At 45.7% G+C, this 27,807-nt stretch overlaps 1 protein-coding gene across 2 annotated transcripts in view; it reads right to left on the bottom strand.

Moving 5' to 3' along the window:
* Nucleotides 1–27,807, bottom strand: part of LOC110532305 (plexin A3) — a 134,520-nt gene that overhangs the window by 33,597 nt on the left and 73,116 nt on the right. For both annotated transcript variants that reach the window (XM_036988238.1, XM_036988239.1), the window contains exons 9-10: nucleotides 22,642–22,756; nucleotides 7,761–7,961 (exon numbers count right to left, since the gene is read on the bottom strand). In XM_036988238.1, coding sequence (XP_036844133.1) covers nucleotides 7,761–7,961; nucleotides 22,642–22,756 — 316 coding nt within the window. The remainder of the gene's footprint in view (nucleotides 1–7,760; nucleotides 7,962–22,641; nucleotides 22,757–27,807) is intronic.

The following is a 27,807-nucleotide window of genomic DNA, read 5'->3' as shown; positions in this document are numbered from 1 at the left end:
TCATTTCCATACCTTCCACTTAGAAGCACCAAAGACGTTGATAGTCTGATTGGACACTTGATGAGAATAATAGAATAATGAGGGCATGCCGGTTCAGAAAGCCTGAAAAAAGAACATGTAAGTGTTTTTATTCAAAAAAGATTTGCCACCATCGTTCGGGAATAATGGTGTTCTTTGTGAGAGCACTTTCCATCAAAAGGGTAGTTCAGAACTTGGTCATTGTGCAAAAGGCTTTACTGTACGTTTCCTGGGTAACACCGCCAATGCCTGTCGCTAAGGGGTCAGCAGCGCTTAGCAACACTTACGTCCATGGGATTCATTTGGATTTCCTCTCATCTTGATACAAAAGATGAAAAGTCCCATGTATGCCGATTCAGCCTATCAAAGGTTTACATGTGTGCCATGTGTAATCTGCAACGTAAAGCATGCTGTCAAACAAAAAGGCACAAAAACCCTTTACATTATCAAAGCAAATTCGTATTGAGTTTCAACGGCAAAGACCCTACTTATCATTTACTTGAAAGGCCGTGTGTATATGTGTGGGGGGTGTATCATACTGATTTACTCCGGCTGTGGGAGCACATTGTCTGCAGTACAAATCAAGCGGGGAGACAGATAAAAGAAAGAAACAAGCAGGCCTGCGTTTGAGCTGAATTACAGTACATCTACGCCTTTTGACGTGATACCAAATCACATTTCTGAAGGAAATCCCACAGTTGGGGAATGTGATTGATGGATTGATGTGGATCAGCATGAATTATCACACCGTGTTGTCTAATCTTTATGCATATGTACCTTACAAAAAAAGGTCATGCATTTCTGTTTGGATGCAGGATGCACCTGCTGCAGTAAAAATGTAAATGACATGTATCCAGCAACGCCAGCAGGAAGCCAGTACAACAGCGTAACGGTATCTATTCTATTTAGCTGGAGAAAATGAATGAATGGAAATGCCAAAGTAGAGGCAGAGAGACGGAAGAGGTGGAGCACGTGTGTTGCTCTGGTCTGTTCACTGGTCTGTCTGTCTGTTGGAAAACTGTTGTTATCTGTCTGCATCACTTACACAGGGCTACTCGAGATCTGTGGCAGATGCATCTTTCACATGCTGAACTGCACATCACGGGTCAAATTCACATACAACAGTCCTGGAAACACACGCACACCAACATGGACACACGAGCCTCAGGGCTAGTGTCTCTGGTGAATGACATCTCTATGTACTGTATAGTGGACTTTTAAAATTTATTTACCAGGACAAACCAGCTGGCTCTAAATGGAGATAAGGGTGTACATACAGAGAGAGCATTGTGAGAGTGAGAAAGGCCAGGTGGCGGGAAACAGCAGAGAAGTGAGGGAGACGGGAGGGGGGCTTGTTGGTCCACTAGAACGACCCCTCTCTCCCAGGGAGGGCCAGGAAGGGGCTCTCATTAGAAGAGAAGATCGTCACAGGGATAAGAGTGCTGATAAGAGGACAATTATGAGGCAGTGATGGGGTAATATGAGGGGTCTGGCTGTGTATTTAGTTCCCATAGGATGAATCAAATCAAATCAGAGTTATATCTCTGTTAGTTCCCCCCTGAGAACATTTACATCATCAAGCAGGGCCAAAGTAGCCTGGGCGCCAGTCTGTTTCTGCTCTCCTGTCAACTCCTTATGGAATCGTCATGCCAAACAATGACACGGAATACAAGGAGTGAAATGTTAACTAAGCAGACGGGTACCCAGGCTAGGGCCAAGGCTACAGCTGAGTCACAGAACGATCACTCAATCTCCGCATTACTCTACCTACAGTAACAGTTTTAAAGCAAGACCTGACAGTGAAATCACATCCAACTGCAACATTCAACTACACTAGAAGTTGAAGTTGCCCTGTCTGGTAAAACATACTGTCACAGCTGGTGAACATGTCCAGCAGCATGTTTAACCTAACTAACCCCCCACCTCAGTGGCCTCCCATCAAAGCAAAAGTGCTGACTGATATCTGAAAGTTCTCAGTGAGGGGGAGACTAAACAGCAGATGAAATTGATTGATTCAGCATTGCCCATCTGAGGCCACTCACAATTGCATTAGCATGGACCCCATGGCCTCAAAGTCACCTGGCTGCAGCAGTCTTGACAGACAATCGTCTTGACGACCATACTGATTGATAGCCGTTGAGTGTGAGGGGAGGGAGGACAGCACACACCCCAGGAACTGAGTGTAATCTGCGGCATGTCTTCACTATGGCTAGATTACGATTCAGGAGAGATCCATCAGATAGGGGCAGAGACAGAGAAGAAGGGATGATGTGGCCCCAGCCCACTGTGTCACAGGTAATAACACTATCAATTCATCTAAAAATCCCCTCCAAACAGAGAGAGGGGGAGAGTGGGAGAGAGAAAGAAAGAGATAGAGACAGCAGGTAGCAGCTGCTGGGGGAGGGAGAAAGAAAGAAAGAGATAGAGACAGCGGGTAGTAGCTACCAGTCAGAATGGGAGAGGGGGAGGGAGAAAGAAAGAGATAGAGACAGCGGGTAGTAGCTACCAGTCAGAATGGGGGAGGGAGAAAGAAAGAGATAGAGACAGCGGGTAGTAGCTACCAGTCAGAATGGGAGAGGGGGAGGGAGAAAGAAAGAGATAGAGACAGCGGGTAGTAGATACCAGTCGGAATGGGGGAGGGGGAGGGAGAAAGAAAGAGATAGAGACAGCGGGTAGTAGCTACCAGTCAGAATGGGAGAGGGGGAGGGAGAAAGAAAGAGATAGAGACAGCGGGTAGTAGCTACCAGTCAGAATGGGGGAGGGAGAAAGAAAGAGATAGAGACAGCGGGTAGTAGCTACCAGTCAGAATGGGAGAGGTGGAGGGAGAAAGAAAGAGATAGAGACAGCAGGTAGTAGCTACCAGTCAGAATGGGAGAGGGGGAGGGAGAAAGAAAGAGATAGAGACAGCGGGTAGTAGATACCAGTCGGAATGGGGGAGGGGGAGGGAGAAAGAAAGAGATAGAGACAGCGGGTAGTAGCTACCAGTCAGAATGGGAGAGGGGGAGGGAGAAAGAAAGAGATAGAGACAGCGGGTAGTAGCTACCAGTCAGAATGGGAGAGGTGGAGGGAGAAAGAAAGAGATAGAGACAGCAAGTAGTAGCTACCAGTCAGAATGGGGGAGGGGGAGGGAGAAAGAAAGAGATAGAGACAGCAGGTAGCAGCTACCAGTCAGAATGGGGGAGGGGGAGGGAGAAAGAAAGAGATAGAGACAGCAGGTAGCAGCTACCAGTCAGAATGGGGGAGGGAGAAAGAAAGAGATAGAGACCGCGGGTAGTAGCTACCAGTCAGAATGGGGGAGGGAGAAAGAAAGAGATAGAGACAGCGGGTAGTAGCTACCAGTCAGAATGGGGGAGGGGGAGGGAGAAAGAAAGAGATAGAGACAGTAGGTAGTAGCTACCAGTCAGAATGGGAGAGGGGGAGAAAGAAAGAGATAGAGACAGCGGGTAGTAGCTACCAGACCAGAATGGGAGAGTGGGAGGGAGAAAGAAAGAGATAGAGACAGCAGGTAGTAGCTACCAGTCAGAATGGGAGAGGGGGAGGGAGAAAGAAAGAGATAGACACAGCGGGTAGTAGCTACCAGTCAGAATGGGAGAGGGGGAGGGAGAAAGAAAGAGATAGAGACAGCGGGTAGTAGCTACCAGTCAGAATGGGAGAGGGGGAGGGAGAAAGAAAGAGATAGAGACAGCGGGTAGTAGCTACCAGTCAGAATGGGGGAGGGAGAAAGAAAGAGATAGAGACAGCGGGTAGTAGCTACCAGTCAGAATGGGAGAGTGGGAGGGAGAAAGAAAGAGATAGAGACAGCAGGTAGCAGCTACCAGTCAGAATGGGGGAGGGAGAAAGAAAGAGATAGAGACAGCGGGTAGTAGCTACCAGTCAGAATGGGAGAGTGGGAGGGAGAAAGAAAGAGATAGAGACAGCAGGTAGCAGCTACCAGTCAGAATGGGAGAGGGGGAGGGAGAAAGAAAGAAAGAGATAGAGACAGCGGGTAGTAGCTACCAGTCAGAATGGGAGAGGGGGAGGGAGAAAGAAAGAGATAGAGACAGCGGGTAGTAGCTACCAGTCAGAATGGGAGAGGGGGAGGGAGAAAGAAAGAGATAGAGACAGCGGGTAGTAGCTACCAGTCAGAATGGGGGAGGGAGAAAGAAAGAGATAGAGACAGCGGGTAGTAGCTACCAGTCAGAATGGGAGAGTGGGAGGGAGAAAGAAAGAGATAGAGACAGCAGGTAGCAGCTACCAGTCAGAATGGGGGAGGGAGAAAGAAAGAGATAGAGACAGCAGGTAGTAGCTACCAGTCAGAATGGGAGAGGGGGAGGGAGAAAGAAAGAGATAGAGACAGCGGGTAGTAGCTACCAGTCAGAATGGGGGAGGGAGAAAGAAAGAGATAGAGACAGCGGGTAGTAGCTACCAGTCAGAATGGGAGAGGGGGAGGGAGAAAGAAAGAGATAGAGACAGCGGGTAGTAGCTACCAGTCAGAATGGGGGAGGGAGAAAGAAAGAGATAGAGACAGCGGGTAGTAGCTACCAGTCAGAATGGGAGAGGGGGAGGGAGAAAGAAAGAAAGAGATAGAGACAGCAGGTAGTAGCTACCAGTCAGAATGGGAGAGGGGGAGGGATAGCTACCAGTCAGAATGGGAGAGGGGGAGGGAGAAAGAAAGAAAGAGATAGAGACAGCGGGTAGTAGCTACCAGTCAGAATGGGAGAGGGGGAGGGAGAAAGAAAGAGATAGAGACAGCGGGTAGTAGCTACCAGTCAGAATGGGAGAGGGGGAGGGAGAAAGAAAGAGATAGAGACAGCAGGTAGTAGCTACCAGTCAGAATGGGAGAGGGGGAGGGAGAAAGAAAGAGATAGAGACAGCGGGTAGTAGCTACCAGTCAGAATGGGAGAGGGGGAGGGAGAAAGAAAGAGATAGAGACAGCGGGTAGTAGCTACCAGTCAGAATGGGAGAGGGGGAGGGAGAAAGAAAGAGATAGAGACAGCGGGTAGTAGCTACCAGTCAGAATGGGACAGGGGGAGGGAGAAAGAAAGAGATAGAGACAGCGGGTAGTAGCTACCAGTCAGAATGGGAGAGGGGGAGGGAGAAAGAAAGAGATAGAGACAGCGGGTAGTAGCTACCAGTCAGAATGGGAGAGTGGGAGGGAGAAAGAAAGAGATAGAGACAGCGGGTAGTAGATACCAGTCAGAATGGGGGAGGGGAGGGAGAAAGAAAGAGATAGAGACAGCGGGTAGTAGCTACCAGTCAGAATGGGAGAGTGGGAGGGAGAAAGAAAGAGATAGAGACAGCGGGTAGTAGATACCAGTCAGAATGGGGGAGGGGAGGGAGAAAGAAAGAGATAGAGACAGCGGGTAGTAGCTACCAGTCAGAATGGGGGAGGGGAGGGAGAAAGAAAGAGATAGAGACAGCGGGTAGTAGCTACCAGTCAGAATGGGGGAGGGGGAGGGAGAAAGAAAGAGATAGAGACAGCGGGTAGTAGCTACCAGTCAGAATGGGAGAGGGGGAGGGAAAAAGAAAGAGATAGAGACAGCGGGTAGTAGCTACCAGTCAGAATGGGAGAGGGGGAGGGAGAAAGAAAGAGATAGAGACAGCGGGTAGTAGATACCAGTCAGAATGGGGGAGGGGAGGGAGAAAGAAAGAGATAGAGACAGCGGGTAGTAGCTACCAGTCAGAATGGGGGAGGGGAGGGAGAAAGAAAGAGATAGAGACAGCGGGTAGTAGCTACCAGTCAGAATGGGGGAGGGAGAAAGAAAGAGATAGAGACAGCGGGTAGTAGCTACCAGTCAGAATGGGAGAGGGGGAGGGAGAAAGAAAGAGATAGAGACAGCGGGTAGTAGATACCAGTCAGAATGGGAGAGGGGGAGGGAGAAAGAAAGAGATAGAGACAGCGGGTAGTAGCTACCAGTCAGAATGGGAGAGGGGGAGGGAGAAAGAAAGAGATAGAGACAGCGGGTAGTAGCTACCAGTCAGAATGGGAGAGGGGGAGGGAGAAAGAAAGAGATAGAGACAGCGGGTAGTAGCTACCAGTCAGAATGGGGGAGGGAGAAAGAAAGAGATAGAGACAGCGGGTAGTAGCTACCAGTCAGAATGGGGGAGTAGTAAAAAACATCAGGGCCTGAATATCAATCTCAAAGTGTGGTTTCTCTTTCTGTCAGATTGAGATGAAGCAGGGGAGTGTGAGGGAGGACTAACATTTACAGTTTAATGTGGTATACTCAATGTTTCAGCCTGTCCTTGTGTGTGGTAAACAGCCTCAAATGTTTTTACTTTTTTATTTATTTAACCTTTATTTAACCAGGCAGGTCAGTTAAGAACAAATTCTTATTTACAATGACGGCCTACACAGGTGAAGTGATTAACACACTAGAACCCATCTATTTAATGCTGATTTCCTCACTATATTCATAGAGCTATTGCATTGTTCACACAGCATCTGCAGCTTTATGCTTTGAACAATCCAAACCCCAATGCCCAATCCTCTAACCTTTGTACACTCACTTAATAATTGTCTACCACAAAACTACTTTTCAATTTCATTTTAAATGCATAGCCGCAGCACGCGGGGCGGGGGTCAGAGAAAGACATAACGATGAGGGGGAGGAAATGAGTGGAAACAGATGGAAGGACAACAGTTGCTCTTCGCGGCAGGGTCCTTCCGAAGGCCTTCACAACGTAGTGTGCCAGACAGCATGTGTCAGCCAGGGAAAGGACAACAATCAATCCTAACCCAACCCGCTGGGGAAGGGTGTGTGTGCTGGATACGTGATCCTCATTATTAAATTGCCACGGGACATCAATTGTCCTGTCAAAGGACAGTGGCCCACAGCCTAACCTTTGACCTCCAGGGGTTAAGGGGGTTAGAGGGGAGACACTCCGTGGCAGAGGGCTAGTCAAACCCTACCCAAGGAACGCTCCAGCACCTCCACCCACAACACATTCCCTTTCCCTAGGTCACATTGTCCAACCAAATTAAGACCCGCATCCTGTGACTGGCTAATTATTTTACAAGATTCCCTGGGGTTACTGTGACAACCAGATGGGTCACAGAAGGCAGCCGTCTGTAACATTACTACGAGACAGAGGGAGTAGGAGAGAAAGGGAGAGAGAGAGGGAGAGAGAGTTCTACGGAGCAATAGAGAGAGAGAAAGAGAGAGAGAGAGAGAGAGAGAGAGAGAGAGAGAGAGAGAGAGAGGGTTCTAAGGAGCAATAGAGAGAGAGAGAGAGAGAGAGAGAGAGAGAGAGAGAGAGAGGGTTCTAAGGAGCAATAGAGAGAGAGAGAGAGAGAGAGAGAGAGAGAGAGAGAGAGAGAGAGAGAGAGAGAGAGAGAGAGAGAGGATACTCTCAATGTCAGCTCTTTGACATGCCACATTTTTCACTGGGATTGAGAAAACAAGTTTAATGCTCTGAATTGATGCCTTTGCTGATTTTGCGGATAACGTTTTTTTGTGATCAGTGACTCAGTGGAAAGTCACCTTGATTTTTCTGCCTATTATTTCCATGAGACAGAGAGGAAGAGAGGGAGAGGGGAGGCATACTCTTTCTTTATACACGCATTAGTAAAATACCTGTGGAAAACTAGTTCAAAAGATCGGTATAAGAAAAAATAGTTTTTAAACTGGACCAATAACTAAAATCCAACAACAATTCACATCATCTTTAACAGTGAATACTGTATAAATAACAACATTCTGCAGGGCCTGGAAATAAGGCTGTCAGGGCAGGTAAGTCATAATTATAGGCCATGTACTCACTGAGGTGTTCTGGCATTGGATACAGGAGCTGTTGAAGCGCACAGCTGGGATGCGTTGCATCTTGCCCTGGATGTTGAACACACACTCATAGTTCTTCTGTCCAGATTGAGGCTGAGGGAGGTTCCGGGCTCGCAGCGTGATTGGACGAATGATCCCTGCAGGTACCAGGATGTCACTGGTGGGCAGGATCTGGGGACAGCCCTGAAAATCAACAAACAAAGTTACAAATGAACACAGCTCATTTTCTTTGTAAACTCATCAGAATACGGGATGCCAGAACTGAATAATAAACATAATCATTCATTAAAACTTGGTCTCCATACCTAAAGAAAATGTATTGATTCCAGTTTATTGAGCGGAGAGCAGCAGTGAGTTATGTCCATTAGCAGCTCTACTTTCCCAACAGAGCAGTGGTACAGCCAACCAGATGTGAAAGATCTGCACAGAGGCCATTAAAAGTGGAATAGTTTGAAACCAAAGCAAACGGAGGTTAAAATCCCTATTACACAGCTGTTGGATCCATCTCTGATTTTATGAGCCACAAATCATACTGATGAAGCGGGAAATTAATATCTTCCTTAGTCCTGCATGTCTGCCTGCGTGCTAGTGAGGTGAGCACAGCTCCAGAGCCCAGTCAGGGTCCAGGCATTTATTAAAGGGATTACTAGTGACATGGCGGGAAAGAACACATAAAGGATCTCGGAAGTCACAGGAAAGTCACTATTGATGCAATGATTACAATCCGAGAAAATTGCTGATGTGCCCATCCCCAACCGAGATGCCACAGCAGGCTAATGTCCCTTCAGACCCCCTGTGTATTAAAGGATCTTTAGAAATAATCTGTTATCCATTTAGCGCTGAACAATAATCAAGGAGGCTGTAAAAGCAATTTGCCAGACTGGAGGTGATAAATCAGAGGCCTTGTCTGGGCAGGTGGAGGCGGCAAGCGACGAGGAAGACGGTGGGGAGGGAGAGAAGCCTCTGTCTGCAGGACAGATACACCGAGCACCAGCCAACACCATGGTAACAATGATGCAACTCCACAGCTCACACAGCCATAAATCTTGCGTCTGGCAAGCGATTTGTAAAGGTTTGTATATTGGTGCATCAATAAATCTCATTTTCATATTCTGTGGATGAAGAGAAAGATCTACTTCCTGCAGGGAGGTGGTAGTGGTGGGCACAGGTGGTGGTGTTAGCAGGGTTCTGCCTGCAATATGAATCCGATTTATCAGCAGCACCATTGAATAACCTCCATCTCCATAGTGAGGACAGAAGGCTTCAGACTGGAGATGGTTAGCCTTTTGGAAATGATGAAATGATGAATGGCTCAGATCGCTTCTCAACCCTGCTTTGTCAATTGGCAAATTGACGTTCAAAACACCAAATAGATCCACTGATATCACATATGCCACATTGAGTCATCAGGGACCTAGCCTCAACACCTGGTTTGCCAAAAAATTCAAAATGATGTCCAGTATGACAAATGTATACATCAAAGGTAATGTGAGTGAAAACATTTGTGAATAGCAAAACTTTTCCTGGTAACAGCCAAATACATTTGACCACATTTGTCAATTTTGACTGGATTCATGGTGAACAATAGAACCAGGCGATGGTGTGCAGTAGCACATCTCTGATGGCCTAAGAGCTACTATCTTTGTAGAGAGCTCTAGTCAATGGCTGACATATACAGTAGGTACAGTGGATCTGGTTACTTAGAGCCTGTTTGTTGGATTTTATGGCTACCTACATCAGAGTAAAAGTAGCATCACAAAGATACTTTGAGAGGTTGGCACAACAGAAACACATGGTTCATCTAACAGAGTAGTACAGTCACAACTGTGACATATTTTAGGCGAGGACTCACGATGGAACTTAATGTTTTATTTTTTTCAATTATTTGAGTGGACACATTATAAAACCTCAAACTACTATTACATTGCTTTGGAAGTACTTATTTCTGCTTCTTTTATCAGAAAAGCGAGAGAGTGTTTAATCCTAAATGTATCATTCTATTGGCCATTCAAAATAAACTTTAAGCTTTCTCTAAGTCGTAACACGGTGTTCTCTGTATCTGCAACACTGTCATGTATAAGGCATTTCTACTGGTTTATCTCAGTGGAGTTTGAATTTTTATGAATTCCTCTTGTCTGTGTTTGAGCGGAATTGAATATAAGCGTAACCCCAAGACGCCACCACTATTTCCCCTTCATTCCCGTCTACTAAATTGCATTAACAAGCTTTAATCGGCTGCATATTAGGGCTGAAGCAAGCACAGGATAAGTGGTTTGTTTATCAGAAACGTTTGTGTGACATTCTAAAAAGCCCAGGGCAGGTAAGTGAGGTTTGTCATGATGAATTGGGACTCTTTTCATAGGCTGACTGGAAGACAAAGAAGGGGAGACCCATCCTCTTCAGTGAATTTCATACAAATAAAATAGTGAAATATTTAAAAAGTTTTCCTTTTTAGATTAAACTATACTGAATATTTTCACATCACCAAATAATTGATTAGAACACACTGTTTTGCAATGAAGGTCTACAGTTGCCTCAACAGCACTCTGTAGGGTAGCTAGTTTCCGTCCTCTGGGTACAGCTCATGGTTCTGGCCCCCTTCCATACACTTACACAATAATTATGACAATTTCGGGGGGCGTCCTCCAACCTATCAGAGCTCTTGCAGCATGAACTGATATGTTGTCCACCCAATCAAAGGATCAGATAATTAATCTAGTACTGAAAGCATAAGCTACAGCTAGCTAGCACTGAGGTGCACAAACTGTGGTGGGTAGTTGACTCAAAGAGAGAGAAAGACAATAGTTGAACAGTTTTGAACAAATAAAAGTATTTGAGAGAGAGAGAGAGAGAGAGAGAGAGAGAGAGAGAGAGAGAGAGAGAGAGAGAGAGAGAGAGAGAGAGAGAGAGAGAGAGCGCAAGCTACAGTGGCAAGAAAAAGTATGTGAACCCTTTGGAATTACCTGGATTTCTGCATAAATTGGTCATCAGATTTGATCTGATCTTCATCTGTCACAACAATAGACCAACATAGTGTGTTTAAACTAATAACACACAAATTATTACATTTTTCTTGCCTTATTGAATTAGGGATGCGCGATATATCAGTGAACATATCGGAATCGCCCGATATTAGCTAATGTGCCAACATCGGTATCAGCTCGGTATCTAGTTTAACACCAATGTTAAAAACCGATTTCAAACTTACCGTGGATACCTATATAACGTGATGTAATGACGCCACGTAAAATTTTGCGCTACATGTGCAACACAGCATTCCTAACCTAGCCCACAATGTCTGCTGTGTGGATCGAGCAGGCATTTTAAAGAGTAAGAAAATTTCAGCGAGACAACTCAAAGGCGAAATCCATTAAAGCCAAGATAATGGAATTCATTGCCCTTGACAATCAACCGTTCTCTGTCGTAGGTGATGTTGGATTTCGCCGACTGGTCGAGCACCGGTACACACTACCAAATGCACTATTTTTCAGATGTTGCCCTACCGGAGTTACACAGTAATAGCGCAACTGTTATTAGATTCACGACATACATACTATGGAACGCTGTTTGGGTCTTTGCGTGTCAAAAAATATACAGTAGCACTGTCAAAGCTATAGAAAAATGTCTGCAAACAAGCAAACAAGGGCCATGAACGATGTGTTTACAATACCGCGTTGGTAATAAAGCATAATTTGCTCGACCGCAACTCCTGGGATAGCTAGCTTTAGCTTGGCACCTAGCTAGCACCAATACAATCAGCCTGAAAACAATGACCAGTAGAAACTACAGTCATTTTTATTATTCTTGGCAATGATTTAGGAATCCCTGTGAGTAAGTATTAGCTAGGTTGACACCTTTGGCATACTTTGATTTTGAAGGCTAACCGCAAAGTCCACTATTGTGGCTAGCTTCACATAGATGGGTCCGACCACCATTAATCAAATAAGAACTGTCTTATAAATTAGGGTTGTTTTAGATGATGACACCTAGCTACTGAAACAGATTATGTCATTTTGCTATGTTTTTGGGGAAGAACAGTGTTATGCATCCATGAGCTAGCTAGCTTTTTTTTATGAACATCAATGTAGGTGACATATGAGTGATACTGTAATCAATGTGTAATAATTATGTAAAAAATGTATGAGCGCGTTAAATTATTATGTGACGTGCAGTCATATTCAGATCCTGATTGGTCAACAAGTTTATTTGACACGTCAAATAGTGTTATTTGACGTGTATATTTTTTTACACACAAAGACCCAAATGGTGTTCCATAGAAATCCTGGTTGAGAATGAAACTACTGAACAAATGAACAATGAAACAGCACAGTGTCACGCCCTGGTCAAAGTATTTTGTGTTTATTTTCATTTATTTGGTCAGGCCAGGGTGTGGCATGGGTTTTTGTATGTGGTGTGTTGGGATTGTAGCTTAGTGGGGTGTTCTAGTGAAGTCTATGGCTGTCTGAAGTGGTTCTCAATCAGAGGCAGGTGTTTATCGTTGTCTCTGATTGGGAACCATATTTAGGCAGCCATATTCTTTGGGTGTTTCGTGGGTGATTGTCCTTAGTGTCCTGATGTCCTTGTGCTGTGTTTATGTGCACCAGTATTAGGCTGTTTCGGTTTTCGTTACGTTTATTGTTTTGTAGTGTTTGTATTTATATTTGTGTTGCTTCAGTTTAATAAACATGGATCGCAATCTACACGCTGCATTTTGGTCCGATCCTTGCTACACCTCCTCGTCAGAGGAGGAAATAGAAGAAAGCCGTTACAGAATCACCCACCACAACAGGACCAAGCGGCGTGGTAACGGGCAGCAGCAGGAGAAGCGTAATAAGGACTTCTGGACTTGGGAGGAAATCCTCGACGGGCAAAGCCAGGGGAGAGTCGCCGTCCCAAGGTGCAGCAGGAGGAACGGCAGCAGGAGCAGCGAGAGGAATGGACATGGGAGGACGAATTGGACGGTAAAGGACCCTGAGCACAGCCTGGAGAATATCGCCGTCCCAAAGAAGAACTGGAGGCGGCGAAAGCGGAGAGGCGCTGGTATGAGGAGGCAGCACGGCGACGCGGATGGAAGCCTGAGAGTCAGCCCCAAAAATGTATTGGGGGGGGCGCGCTCACAGGGATTATTGCTACGCCAGTACCAGGTAGGAGACCTGCGCAAGCTCCCTGTGCTTACCGGGGGGCTAGAGAGACCGGGCAGGCACTGTGCTATGCTGTGGAGCGCACGGTGTCCCCAGTGCGGGTGCATAGCCCGGTGCGGTACATTCCAGCTCCGCGTATCGGCCGGGCTAGAGTGAGCATTGAGCCAAGTGCCATGAAGCCGGCTCTACGCAGCTGGTCTCCAGTGCGTCTCCTTGGGCCGGCTTACATGGCACCAGCCTTGCGCTCGGTGTCCCCTGTTCGCCTGCATAGCCCAGTGCGGGCTATTCCACCTCGCCGCACTGGCAGGGCGACCGGGAGCATTCAACCAGGTAAGGTTGGGTAGGCTCGGTGCTCAAGAGCTCCAGTGCGCCTGCACGGTCCGGTCTACCCAGTACCACCTCCACGCACCAGCCCTCCGGTGGCAGCTCCCCGCACTAGGCTTCCTGTGCGTGTTCTCGGCCCAGTACCACCAGTGCCAGCACCACGCATCAGGCCTACAGTGCGCCTCGCCTGTCCAGCGCTGCCAGAGCCTTCCTCCTCTCCAGCGCTGCCGGAGTCTCCCGCCTATCTAGCGCTGACAGAGCCTTCCTCCTCTCCAGCGCTGCCGGAGTCTCCTGCCTGTTTAGCGCTGCCAGAGCCTTCCGCCTCTACAGCGCTGCCGGAGTCTCCCGCCTGTTCCCGCCAGTCTGCAAGGAGCTGCCAGTCTGCAAGGAGCTGCCAGTCTGCAAGGAGCTGCCAGTCTGCAAGGAGCCGCCAGAGCTGCCAGTCTGCAGGATGCCGCCAAAGCTGCCAGTCTGCAAGGAGCCGCCAGAGCTGCCAGTCTGCATGGAGCCGCCAGAGCCGCCAGTCTGCATGGAGCCGCCAGAGCCGGCATTCAGCATGGAGCAGCCAGGGCCGCCAGTCAGCATGGAGCAGCCAGGGCTGCCAGTCAGCATGGAGCAGCCAGAGCCGCCAGTCAGCATGGAGCAGCCAGAGTCGCCAGTCAGCATGGAGCAGCCAGTCAGCATGGAGCAGCCAGAGCAGCCAGTCAGCATGGAGCAGCCAGTCAGCATGGAGCAGCCAGAGCAGCCAGTCAGCATGGAGCAGCCAGTCAGCATGGAGCAGCCAGAGCAGCCAGTCAGCATGGAGCAGCCAGAACTGCCAGTCAGCCAGACTCTTCCAGATCTGCCAGTCAGCCAGACTCTTGCAGATCTGCCAGACTCTTCCAGATCTGCCAGTCAGCCAGACTCTTCCAGATCTGCCAGTCAGCCAGACTCTTCCAGATCTGCCAGTCAGCCAGACTCTTCCAGATCTGCCAGTCAGCCAGACTCTTCCAGATCTGCCAGTCAGCCAGACTCTTCCAGATCTGCCAGCCAGCCAAAATTGTACCTGGATGTTCCACAGTGCTACTGGCAAAATATTCTGTGGACAGATGAATCTACAGTTGAGTTGTTTGGAAAGAACACACAACACTATGTGTGGAGAAAAAAGGCACAGCACACCAACAAAACCTCATCCCAACTGTAAAGTATGGTGGAGAAAGCATCATGATTTGGGGCTGCTTTGCTGCCTCATGGCATGGACAGCTCGCTATCATCGACGCAAAAATGAACTCCCAAGTTTATCAAGACATTTTGCAGGAGAATGTTAGGTAATCAGAATGGCTTCAACAGAAGAAAATACGCCTTCCCGGAGTGGCCCAGTCAGTCCTAACCTCAACCTAATTGAGATGCTATGGCATGACCTCGAGAGCAGTTCACACCAGACATCCCAAAAATATTGCTGAACTGAACAGTTTTGTAAAAAGGAATGGTCCAAAATTCCTCCTGACTGTTATGCAGGTCTGATCCGCAACTATGATGTCAAAACTGGTTATTATCCTGGCTGGGTTCTGTATGATGTGTAAACTGGTTATTATCCTGGCTGGGTTCTGTATGATGTCTAAACTGGTTATTATCCTGGCTGGGTTCTGTATGATGTCTATACTGGTTATTATCCTGGCTGGGTTCTGTATGATGTCTAAACTGGTTATTATCCTGGCTGGGTTCTGTATGATATCTAAACTGGTTATTATCCTGGCTGGGTTCTGTATGGTGTCTAAACTGGTTATTATCCTGGCTGGGTTCTGTATGATGTGTAAACTCGTAATTATCCTGGCTGGCTTCTGTATGATGTGTAAACTGGTTATTATCCTGGCTGGGTTCTGTATGATGTGTAAACTGGTTATTATCCTGGCTGGGTTCTGTATGATGTGTAAACTGGTTATTATCCTGGCTGGGTTCTGTATGATGTGTAAACTGGTTATTATCCTGGCTGGGTTCTGTATGATGTGTAAACTGGTTATTATCCTCGCTGGGTTCTGTATGATGTCTAAACGGGTTATTATCCTGGCTGGGTTCTGTATGATGTCTAAACGGGTTATTATCCTGGCTGGGTTCTGTATGATGTGTAAACTGGTTATTATCCTGGCTGGGTTCTGTATGATGTGTAAACTGGTTATTATCCTGGCTGGGTTCTGTATGATGTGTAAACTGGTTATTATCCTGGCTGGGTTCTGTATGATGTGTAAACTGGTTATTATCCTGGCTGGGTTCTGTATGATGTCTAAACTGGTTATTATCCTGGCTGGGTTCTGTATGATGTCTAAACCGGTTATTATCCTGGCTGGGTTCTGTATGATGTGTAAACTGGTTATTATCCTGGCTGGGTTCTGTATGATGTGTAAACTGGTTATTATCCTGGCTGGGTTCTGTATGATGTGTAAACTGGTTATTATCCTGGCTGGGTTCTGTATGATGTCTACACTGGTTATTATCCTGGCTGGGTTGAGGTTATTGCTGCCAAAGGAGGGTCAACCAGTTATTAAATCCAAGGGTTCACATACTTTTCCCACCCTGCACTGTGAATATTTACACGGTGTGTTCAATTAAGACATGAAAACGTATAATTGCTTGTGTGTTTTTAGTTTATGCAAACTGTGTTTGTATATTGTTATGACCTAGTTGAAGATCAGATCAAATCCAGGTATTTCCAAAGGGTTCACAGATTTTTTCTTGCCACTGTATATTTTTGTTGCGAATGCAGCTAGCTAGTTTAGCCTACTCAAACACCCGGCTGAAACAGAGAGGGATGCTATGCTAGCTAGCTGGCTATGGCTATCCAACACTGGAACTCTTCCAAGTCAAGGTAAGGTTTTGGTTTTATAAATGTATTGCCATTGGGACCAGCCGGTGTAACTGCTAAACTTCTTGCTGACTGCACACTGTACTCCATGATTGTAGTGGGTTTACTAACAAGTTAATTCTCGTAGCTATGTTGACTCTGGCGTTAGCTAATATGGTGACAACGATGTAAGCTGTGTGTAGCGGTTAGCGGATATGATATGAAAGTTTGGCTTGGAAAGTTTTTTTTAGCTGGTCAGTGACAGCTGATGTGTTTTGCACTGAAGTCCGCAAGCGAAGTGAAAATGTGAGAGGAGGAGAGCATATAGATGCGAGAAGGAATTATACAAGCAAAAATATCATGCTTGCATCTTGTATGTGATCAGGGTTGTATTCATTCTGCCGATTGTGTTGAAAATCGTTTCTTAAACGCATGTAAACGGAATGAAACGGGGATAAACATACCTGAATTTGTCCAATGGAAACTCTTGTTTGTAACTGTTGGACTAATGATTACACCCTAGATCAGCTAGATGTTGGCAAGAGTGTATAAGGCGGCATAGAATCTGTCACTGTCTGTCACCATGATTACTTTAATTTTCCTCTCGACCTTGAACGTTGTAAACGTAACCTCATGATGGGTAAAGAGAGAACCTGAGTCTCGTGTAGTAGCTTAAACCTATCAATGTTACATTGAGCTGGGTGAATGGAATATGAATGACAGTCATCCAATATGCTGTAATAGCCATGCTCATAACAAAAGATTTGTCCTCCCTCATCTTAAACCTCACGACTGCCACTGCTGGCTATGCTATAAGACATGTAATACATGTGAGGCTAATGCAATAAGCCATGTAATAGAGGAGCAGTCCCTCCTCGGTGGTAGGCCTACAGTACAGTAACAGTATAGTCTCTGAGGCAGCTGTATATTCTCCCCCCGCAGGGCCATTCCCTAATGCTGATTAGCACCCCATTAAGAAAGCCCGGGAGTTTACAGCCTGTTGACAGTGTTTCCATTAACCTTATTGTGCATATCCCAGTTATCACACAGCTAAGCACTTTTCTCTGTTGAAACATTAAAAGCCAGAGATGGTAGTGAGGTATAATTTTTCTCTCGCTTTCTCCCTCTCTCTCTCCCTCTCTCTCTCTCTCCCCCTCTCTCTCTCTCTCTCTCTCCCTCTCTCTCTCTCTCCATCTCTCTCTCTCTCCCTCTCTCCCTCCCTCTCTCTCTCTCCCTCTCTCTCTCTCTCTCTCTCGCTCGCTCGCTCTCTCTCGCTCGCTCGCTCTCTGAAAGCAGTGACTAGCAAAATCGGGCTGTTGCTGCTTACATATGCCTACATTTCTCCTTCACCATTGCTTAGCCACTGTTCTTTCCCTTTTCTATTTCTCCTCTCTTAATCCCATTTACAGTCTCCATTCGCTGTAGTCCTTGAAATGGTCTCCCTACGCGTGGTAGAAAAAAAACACAACCCTCCAAATCATCTGAGAGCTGCTCCAATTAAACGCTAGCTACACGGCAGGCTCCTAATTCTTCCTAATCAAACTCAAACTAGTAGCATCTAAACTCAACGTGGGATTGAACACTGGCAGTTTGCTATTCTGGACTCCAGCATCTTCTACAATTTATGGATAGATTTTTATTTTATTTTATTACTAATAGAAAAGCAACCATGTTTTAAAAAAAAGAAGAAAAAAAAGAACTGTTATGATATGATAGCTGACATGGAAACAACCCTTGATGACAGAGAAGGATTAGACTGAGTAGACCGGTAGACTGAGGCAATAGAAAGTTCTCACATATAGGCTGTTACCAATAACAAAGCATGCAGGGAACCAATCTGATCTTGATGTTTTACTTGCAAAGTGTTTTGTAGCTTATCTTTCTTGTTTGGCATTAGAAGAGAAGACGGGGGGGGGGTCTTATGCTTCTCCTCAGTGGGATGTACAGTGGCCTCTGGGTTACACAGTGAGTAATGGGCCAACTTGATTTCTGTGGCCGTGGAGGGGGCTCGGTAATGGGCTACTGGTGACAGATGCACACAGTGTCACTTCCTGTCTTGCTGAGGCACTGAACCTCTTTTGCCGTCCCCACCGCTGAGTGCCAGGACCACTGCCATGCTTCCTGCCGGGCTAATGGCTCCTCGGTCACTCATCCCACAATTAATTACTGGGCCATCACTCGTTAATAAAGGGCCGTCCCACTGAGACACAGCACCGAGGGGAACAGAGGGTTGTTTTCGAGAGCCCAGCAGAGCGCTGTTTGATCTCAGGGGCCCTCTGGGAAAGGCCAATATGAAAATGTGTCTTTGAGCTCTCACTAAATATTAGGAGTCCCAGTGAGACGCTCCCCCTGAGCTGGCGAGGAGCTCCCTTTAAGGTTAAAGATCTACATGGTGTAATTAACTTTAGTGTAATGATTAATGTGGGGGAAATGTGGGACGGAGCAGGCTGCACAGTATCTATCTGCCAGCCTGTCTGTCTGTTGGGCTATGTGGCTGGCTGGCTGGTGGGGCCAGAAGATTTTCTTCAGATGGAAAATCGATTCCTACTCTGATACTCTCAACTGAGGAGCTGAGGCTGAGAATAAAAGAGCCGTGAACAACTCTGCGATCTCTCGGTTTAACAATTAATGTAGTAAATAAGGAACCTTTCACATCACAAAGCCTGTTTCCAAACTCTGTATGCAAGATTTGGACTCTACCCTTACATTTGCAGCACAGCAACTTTTTAAACCCATATCAGGTTTCAGTCATTCAAAACATTCCCCTCACAGAAACCAAACAGTTTACGGCTGCTGGTTCCCACAGGGATGACTTTTCCCACCCTAATGAACCTGGTGAAGGACCAGTAATGAGCTATATATCTCATGTCAATAGTAGTCATCATCACATCACTGAATACACCAACTAATGACGCTACCTAATCTAAATGACAACACACGATTAAGGGCAAGAACATTTAAAATTAGCCTATAGATACATACAGAATGAAACTTTTATTTAGGGGGGAAGGGGTTTGTTTTTTATTTCTCATTTCCTGTGAGCCATGCATCCTTGTGGAGGACAGTGAGTTTGGACGGAGCTCAGTTCTGATCCAGTCCTATCTCTCTCTGCACACTCCTGGAATGAAGTAGGCCACTGTGCTGTGGATTATACAGTAGGATCTGGCGGGCTGGCATGTCCTTGGAGAGACATGGGGGAGAAACCTGTTCTGAGTAGAGCAGCACATCTCCTCCCCCCAGCCCATAGCCCTCTCTCTTTCTGTTTGTCTGTTTGGAGTGCCCCCGCTGTTTCTCTGAAGCACCTCTCCAACCCAAGGCCAACAAAGCCCTGGTAGCACACTGGAGAACAGGGCTGCAGATGAGACACGCTCCACTGACACAATCACACACATATGCAACCAGAGAGATAGACACACTAGAGGGCTGCATTCCTGCGGGACCTGCATGTCCCGACAAAGATCAGTGCTTCATGGGCTGTATTTTTTGACCTGCGGTTGGGAGCGGGCGGTCAAACAGACAGCTTTGGGATTCAAATATTTGTTTTCCCACAAATCATTTGGAAACGGTTGACTTTGCGCTTTGTCTGCGCTAGCCTAGGCCAGGAATGGGCAACTCCAGTCCTCTGGGCCTGATTGGTGTCACACTTTTGCCCCAGCCCCAGCTAACACACCTGACACCAATAATCAACTAATCATGATCTTCAGTTTAGAGTGTGATTAGTTTAATCATCTGTGTTTGCTAGGGATGGGGGCACCCCCCAAGGACTGGAGTTACCCATCCCTGGCATACCTCTTGTATTAAAAACACATCTTTGTTGCATTATTCACACACTCAGAATTCGCTGCTTCAAGTTCAGTAGCCTACCTCTCCTCTCCTAGCTGGGCGTGCGAGATCAAGTGTGCCTACTATATGAGTAGTCTACAGGTTCAGTAGCCATACGTGGTGCGCGTGTGGTCTCAATTCAATAGAGTAGGCTATAGCCTATGCATAGACGGAGAAGAACGGGGCAGTTAGCTATCCAAGGAAATGTACTTCACAAATATGATTAGCCTCTAGTTTACTATATTGTCTAGAAATAAATAATGGTCAACCATATTTGTCTCCGTCTGAAAATCGTCCCTCCCCTAAAAGGTGGGCTATAAAACGGAGCTCAAGAGAAAGTGCAAGTCTCTCCAACTCTTCTCTCTAGAAACTATGTCTAGCCTATTGGCTGATATTGCCCAGTAATAATAGCCTATAGAATAGCCTATAATAGTAATAGCCTATAGAATGGACCATGTGAGAATCTCTGGTAATTAAACATTTTCTTTAGTTATTTATGCGCATTTTGATATTGCCAATAGGCTGCCCAATTGCTGCGACCATGGCTGGCAAGTGAGCTGCGTCATATTCATCTAAAATAACATTGGATATATAACGTGGGAAATAATGTGGGACTGCGGTTGGTTCCGGAACCAGTTATTGCGGTAGCGTGTGGGAGTCAGACAGAAAGTCAGCGGGTGTGGGCAGGTGTGCTATGAAAAGCCGTGGGTGGGAGCGGGTTGAATAAATCAGTCCCACACAGACCTCTAACACACACACATATGCACACAGAGACAGAGATAGACACAGACACGCGCACGCACACAGATCCACACACTAACAATCTAAAACTTAAAACCTGAACAACTGACATTGACCACTGGACAGAAATACTATCTGTTGAATAATAGAATAATAGAGTACAAAAAACGCTTTGGCCGTTCCTACGTCAAAATCGATTTTTCCCCTCTGCTTTACTTTACAGCAAATGACAGTGAACTTGTTTAATCACAACATACCAGTCTAAGCCTACTTCTAAAATCCTCTTATGATATGTGTGCTCGTTTGTGAATCACCCCCTCTTTCTCTGTGGGGGTGGAGGAAGAGGAGACAATACTGACCTGCTTCTCCACCATATTCCCCCTCCAGTATCAACAGTGCATGAGTCACTGTTTTTCGCTGAGTAATTCCTTTTTTTTCTCAGAGGGAGATAAGGAGATTGTCAATCGTGGTGCTGGGGGCAAGGAGGCTGGGGGAGGCAGTGACGGGCTGGCTGGCACATCCCTGCCGCCCTGCTGTTGGCTGCCTCTGTCTGATAAGCCTAGATAAGGCATCGCTTTGATGTTCAGTTAAGTGTCAAATTAAAATGTGCCAAAAGCCGAAGGGAGCGTGTTTCCACCCCCCTGTTACAAAGGGACGCTGCTCCTCTTTTCTCTTAACTTCTCTCCCCGACCCCCTGTCACCCCTGATCCTTATTCTGAACAGAGATGGCTCTACTTGTAAAGTAAGGTGGTTGTTAATTAGGGGATGTATTCTTATATGATGCTTGTATTAGTCAAATGACTGTTTCATCTTCTGTCTCCAATTCATTACGAATCATCCATTATGATTCTCCTGCTAAGAACACAGAATAATGGGGTCAATTTGCTTTATTCTGTTTGTTTCAACGTTCATTGCTAATCTACCAGCATTTTGTGTTATCAATCATGTTTGAACAGAACATGGACGTTTACAAGCTGGTAGAATCTTCTGTGAGAAGACAACAACAGCAGATTGGGGGGCCTGTCTGTATCCCAGTCATATAAAGGGTGTTAAGGTTCTGTAGGGCATCTCTTGCTGAAAAACAACCACCGCAATAAAGCTACAGTGTTAAGTCTGAGCCTCTCAATACCCTCCTAATATACTGCTGCCCTGGGATTCTCAGCTGGTCTGTGGACCAGTCAAGTGTGTAATCAATGTGTTCTGAGACACTGAGAAAGAGAGCGACGGGGTAAGGGTTGATGCAAAGCCATTATGAGATCCAGACAATTACTCTGGTGTCACTCTCTGTCACAGTAAACCATCATTTGGCCTAGTTTGATGGTTTGACACTCTCAGGGGCATTGGGGAAGGAGCAGAGGCATATAGACAATGTAGGTTTTTATATATAACATCAAATAAATACACATTGTACCAGATATTATGACGTACAAAAAAAAAAAAAGTATTGTGAAACCAATTCATAGCACATTAGTTTATTGTTAACCGAGAAGCTTTTGACCTTTCTGGTCAGTTCGCTAGTCACCTCATGCTCTTCTTTCCTGCAATTTTTCTGGAGGGGAATACTACAACCCACCTTAAAGTGCCTGCATGTAAACAAAGGAAAATTACATTTGCTTTGAAAAGATGGGCGAACAGAACTTCTATGGTTCAATATGACAAAGAATTCCAAGTTTACGACTGAATGGGACTTTAAGACCACTCCAATAAGTTAGTTCCCAAACAGTGCCGACAATGTGTCCCGGTCGTAGTGAATGCTCCGATTGCGTGGACGACACACACAACATTGGGACCAGTGTGTTAGACTATGGGGTCAGCCAGACCTAGGTTCACAGGACCATGACCAGGTTGGATTCTCCACGGGCTGTAAAAGGGCCACAGCGCTGAGGTCATATGAATAATAAAAGCAGACAGGCAGCTCCATGGACAGCCTTCCTGTCACCCTGGGGGCCTCATCCTGTGTTCAGTCTGCTGTAAGATGCCATTCATTAGTGTCTGTTTGGGCAGTATAGTCTCTTACCTCCACGCTGCTGACGCGTCCCTCCTGGAAGGAGCACTCTGCCAGGTTGTTGGTGCAGATGTGGCGGTATTTACACCAGTTGCAGGGGAAGGGGCTGCTCACACAGGAGGTGCACCTGGGGAGAGAAGGGGGAGAGGGTGAACTCTCAGATTTAACAGCCCGACTTCGACTAAAGAGATCTACTGTCTGTGTGGATGAGAAGGGCTGCCTACAGATCTCCTGGTCAATATGTCCTCAACCTCTCTGGTAAGCCTGCAGGGCCAATGGGCTAGGCTAGCATCATATTCTAGCTGCCTTTCAATTAGAAGTTAGAAATTAATTACAGCCTGAAAAGCTATTTCATCTGCAATCAAAATTATGATTCCAATGAAATAATGCATCTAAGGACTATGAAATACCCGTGGACCACTGACAGTCCCACCATCAACGATAGGCAACACAGGTAAACGTCAGACTCTCAACGCATTGTAGGAGGACAGAATAAAAACTCAAGTGGTTTCCTTCCATGCTCGTTCCACTCTTACTCTGAGCCTTTCTGCGTTCCCCTCCGCCCCTCCTCCGCACTACAGCCTATTGCATTCTGAGCACAAAAAGGTCTGCATGAGGAGAGGAACATCCACTTTGTCCCATACTAATCATAGCCTTCCTCTGGAGGCACGGTTCAAATCCCCTTTGGAGGGTACTCAGCAGTCTGCTCACACTGACTCCTCAGCTACACTGCACTGTATAATCTCCAGGCTGACTGCTGCCTCCCTGTCGGTGTGGGGGATATCGGAAAGCATTCTGCAGGCGAGCCACATTTTATATACACCTGGAAATAATACCAACACATTTTCAATAGGGTGGACTGGCTACTTGTCGACCATGTTAATATGGCATTTGAGTCCGTGTATTCGTAGAGATTTACAATGCCTGCTCTACACATATAGTATACCTCAGCAGCCCTGACTCTTGTAAAGGGAATGAAAATGCCTGCTTTAATATGAGAACAATGAGTGCCACTGGCTGTAGGCTGGTGCAGTGCTGCCTTCCACTGCAGAGGGAGGGGATCTGTTGTAAATACTGTGTGCAGATCAGCATGTCTTGACTGAAATATGCAATATGCTGCGTCAGGGGTATAAACTCCATCAATTCACTTTGGTCTAATTTCAGTGAAGCCTGAGAAACACAGCACAGCCAAAACTTGACACACTGATGAAGTGAGTTTCCTTCCTAACATCACTGCTTGGAAGTGGATTCAGGAGCCTATCGGAGTGGTGTTTCTGGAAACTGGTCAAATCAAATTTTATTAATCACATGCTTTGTAAACAACAGGTATAGACTAAAAGTGAAATGCTCACTTATGGGCCCTTCCCAACAATTCAGAGAGAAGGAAAATAGATAAATCATAGAAAAGTAATAACAGTTAATAATACAAGTAATAATAAATACACAATGAGTAACGATAACTTGGCTATATACACAAAGTACCAGTACCAAGTCGAGGTCCAGGGGTACGAGGTAATTGAGGTAGATATGTACCTATAACTAGGACTATAGTACAGTTGAAGTCAGAAGTTTACATGCACCTTAGCTAAATACATTTAAACTCAGTTTTTCGCAATTCCTGACATTTAATCCTAGTAAAAATTCCCTGTCTTATGTCAGTTAGGATTACCACTTTATTTTAAGAATGTGACATGTCAGAATAATAGTTGAGAGAATGAAGATGATTGAGAGAATGCCAAGAGTGTGCAAAACTGTCATCAAGGCAAAGGGTGGCTACTTTGAAGAATCTCAAATATAAAATATATTTTGATTTGTTTAACAATGTCTTGTGTTATTTTATAGTTTTGATGTCTTCAGTATTATTCTACAATGTAGAAAATAGTAAAAAAAAATATAAAAAAATAACCTTGAATGAGTAGGTGTGTCCAAACTTTTGACAGGTACTGTATATCTCTGATCTTTTATCTCCATATGAGCCAGGACGCAGCTTGAGATCCTCTGGCAGACCATTCCAAAGTCTAGTTTGAAAACTAAAACTAAAGACCGGGCATTTGCCATTAGGGCCCCTAGACCTTGGAATGGTCTGGCAAAGGAGATCAGGCTTGCAGATGCAGTGCCTCTTTTAAATCCCTGCTGAAGACATACTACAGTATTATAAAAAATACTTGATTTCACTGTAAGATTTTAATGAGCTATCTTGTTTCTTTCTCCTTCCTTCTGTCTATGTTTCTTTGTTAGCACTTTTATTTTATTTGATCATTTTATGATGTGAAGCACTTTGTTACTTGTATTGAAAAGCGCTGTACAAATAAAGTTGTTGTTATTATTATTATTGGAATGCCTGTGGAAAATATGACTGACAGGTAAATAATGGAGATAGGAAGGGGAGAACTGAAAGGTGTTGCAGGGGAGACGAGAGAGAGCCTTAAAAGGTATCCCAGAGATGTAATCATTTCTTACCTTCCAGTCTTACAATAAGAAGCTTTTGTGCTTAAATGCCTAAAATGGCAAGGGGAGATACGGTGAAAGTATATAATCAGTCAGAGCTTCAGAGCTAGCTAACTTCCCTTTTACAGGTGGTCATTATCCCTGAGGATGCAAGAAGGGAAGGAGCTCTTACAAAATTGCGGGAGAAGAAAATGAGAGGCAACGTGGCAGGGCTGGGGTGAGTGAGTGAGTGCTGTCCACTAGCAACACCAGAGGGGGAAACAATTCAAGGGCTAAATGTTCCCACAGGGTTTTTGTGAAAACAGGAAATCTGGCTTGGCTTCAGGCAGACTACTCTGGCAAGGTAGGCCTCTGCCGAGGTTGCCATGGCAACTGGCGAGCCCTGCATGGATTATGTTACCCTGCTTCCTTACACTAGAGAATTGATCGTTGTGTATGTATTCTGCCAGCCGACAAGGCCATTTTATTCTCTGACAAAAAAAACGCATTCATTTAATAATAATAATAATAAGTAGAGCGCTTGTCAATTTACAGACGTAAATAACCAAGCTCTTTACATTGAGAGCAACCATTAAAATGAAAATTAAAAGGGCTCTACAAATAAAACATTAAGCGAGAAATTAACAGATAGCTAGCGGTCTAGTACTATACAAGACACAGTAAAGGAGGCAACAAGGTCAAAACAATAGAACTCGACACTAACGTACAAGACCAACGACAGACACCCCAACAGAGATCACATTATGTGAAAGCCAGTTTGAAAAAGTGTTTCTTAATCTCAAACTTAAAGGCAGTGGTGGTCTGGGGCATGCGGAGGGTGTGAGGGAACTCGTTCCAGAACCGGGGTCCGAGAGAGCAGAATGCTTGGTTACCCATTGTTTTTAGGCGTGTTTTTGGGACTGCAAGAAGTCTTTGACCATTTGACCGGAGTGAACGTGAGAACTGTTAAGGGCTGAGAAGTTCACTGAGGTATTGGGGACCAGAGGCATTTTTGAGGAATAACAGGAAGATTTTGAAGTTGATTTTGAATTGGATGGGTAGCCAGTGCAGATAGGCTAGAATGGGGGTGTGATGTGGGTTCTTGTGAGGACCCTGGCATTTCTGTTCTGCACAAGCTGCAGCCTGTGGATGCCTTTTGAAGGGAGAGCACCAAGGAAGCCATTGCAGTAATCAAGTCGGGAGGTGACGAGGCAGTTGACCAGCTTTTTCAGATCAAGTTTGGAGAGAACAGGACAGTGATGTTTCTCAGGTAAAATGATTGTTTTTTTGCAGACAGATTTTATGGGGTCGGAGAAAGTGAGGGAGGGGTCCAGTAACACTCCAAGGTTGGAGACGGAGGAGGACAGTTGGATGGAGTGGCCGCCAAGGTGATGGGATTGGTTTTGGTGTGATGGCGAGTGCCGATGAGGATGGCTTCTGTTTTAGTATTGTTGAGTTGTATGTGGTTGTTTGACATCCAGGCTTTGATGTCATCCAGAATGTTGGTGAGGGTGTTTATGAAAGAGAGGGAGTCTGGAGTTGTTTTTATGTAGATCTGTGTGTCGTCAGCCCAGCAGTGGAAGTGGATGGTGTGTTTCCTGATTAGGAGACTAAGGGGGAGCATGTAGATGATTCATAGAATGGGGTCTAAGACGGAGTCTTGAGTGACGCCACAGGTGATCGTGGTGGGTTCTGACTTGGCATTTCCTTAGCCGCAAACAAATTATAGTAAGCATGTTTGGATGTGATGAAGACTGAGTTTGCCAGATAACCACTTTTTCTACATTAACGTGTTCATCTTAAACTGTGAGGCATCATGTAAATTCAAAAACAATGGCAATGTACACAATATTCAGTATGATACTGAGTGTCATACACTCCTCCATGTCAAAAACAAGAACACTGACACCCACGCCATCGACCCAGTGCTAACCGAGAGTCTTGTGCAGCTGAAATGCAAATGCGCACATATGGCAGTAAAACGGTACAGCTCCACAAACGAAGCAGAAGAAAGACGAGACCTCGGGCATGGAGCTCAGCACTTCACAGAAGCTGGAGCCAGCGAGAGGCTCTGAGCGAGGGGCTCCGACTGATCCTAGGAGAGAGGCACAGTCCCATTGTTCTGCCTCAGCACAGATGTGGTCTGGAAGCCTGGCCCTACCCTGCGTGAGGCTGCTGCTGCTGTTCCAGACCAGGACCATCTGAAATCATATTAGCCAGCAGCATCTGGCCAGCCTGTCCAGGACGTTATCTGGTCATGTGTCCTGTGGTCGTATGATGGATAACAGCGACAAGGAGTATGGACGTAGCAGTGGAACATCACTCTGTGTATGGCATGATTGCCAGTTCTCATTGGTTTTGTCATTGTATTTATGTGTCCTTCCTTGTATTTTTGCTTTCCAACATGACGAGTTTCTGAAAGTCCTTGTTGAAAATAATGACAATAAACATAACTTTATACCATCTACAGCAGTGATCACCAACCTTTTCTGAGTAAAGATCACTTTCGCAGGCAAAAAGCAAAGCCGAGATCTACCACTCAGATTTGTTTTAAAACATGACTTGCATTTTTTAAACATTAACCTAATAAAAACAGTTCTGTTGGAATGAGGTTTGTGCAGTAGGCAAGCATAAGACTTTATCACAGCATATTGGCTAGATGTCAATATTATTCTTCTCAGACCACATTATATTTCAAAACTTGAGCTTTGATGACAAAATAGAACAGTTGGTGTAGCAACTAGTATAAAT

This window comes from Oncorhynchus mykiss, chromosome 9 (genome assembly GCF_013265735.2).
Source record: "Oncorhynchus mykiss isolate Arlee chromosome 9, USDA_OmykA_1.1, whole genome shotgun sequence".
Lineage (NCBI taxonomy): Eukaryota > Metazoa > Chordata > Actinopteri > Salmoniformes > Salmonidae > Oncorhynchus > Oncorhynchus mykiss.
Note: the sequence above shows the minus strand (reverse complement) of the source record. Positions and strands in the feature narration are given on the sequence as shown.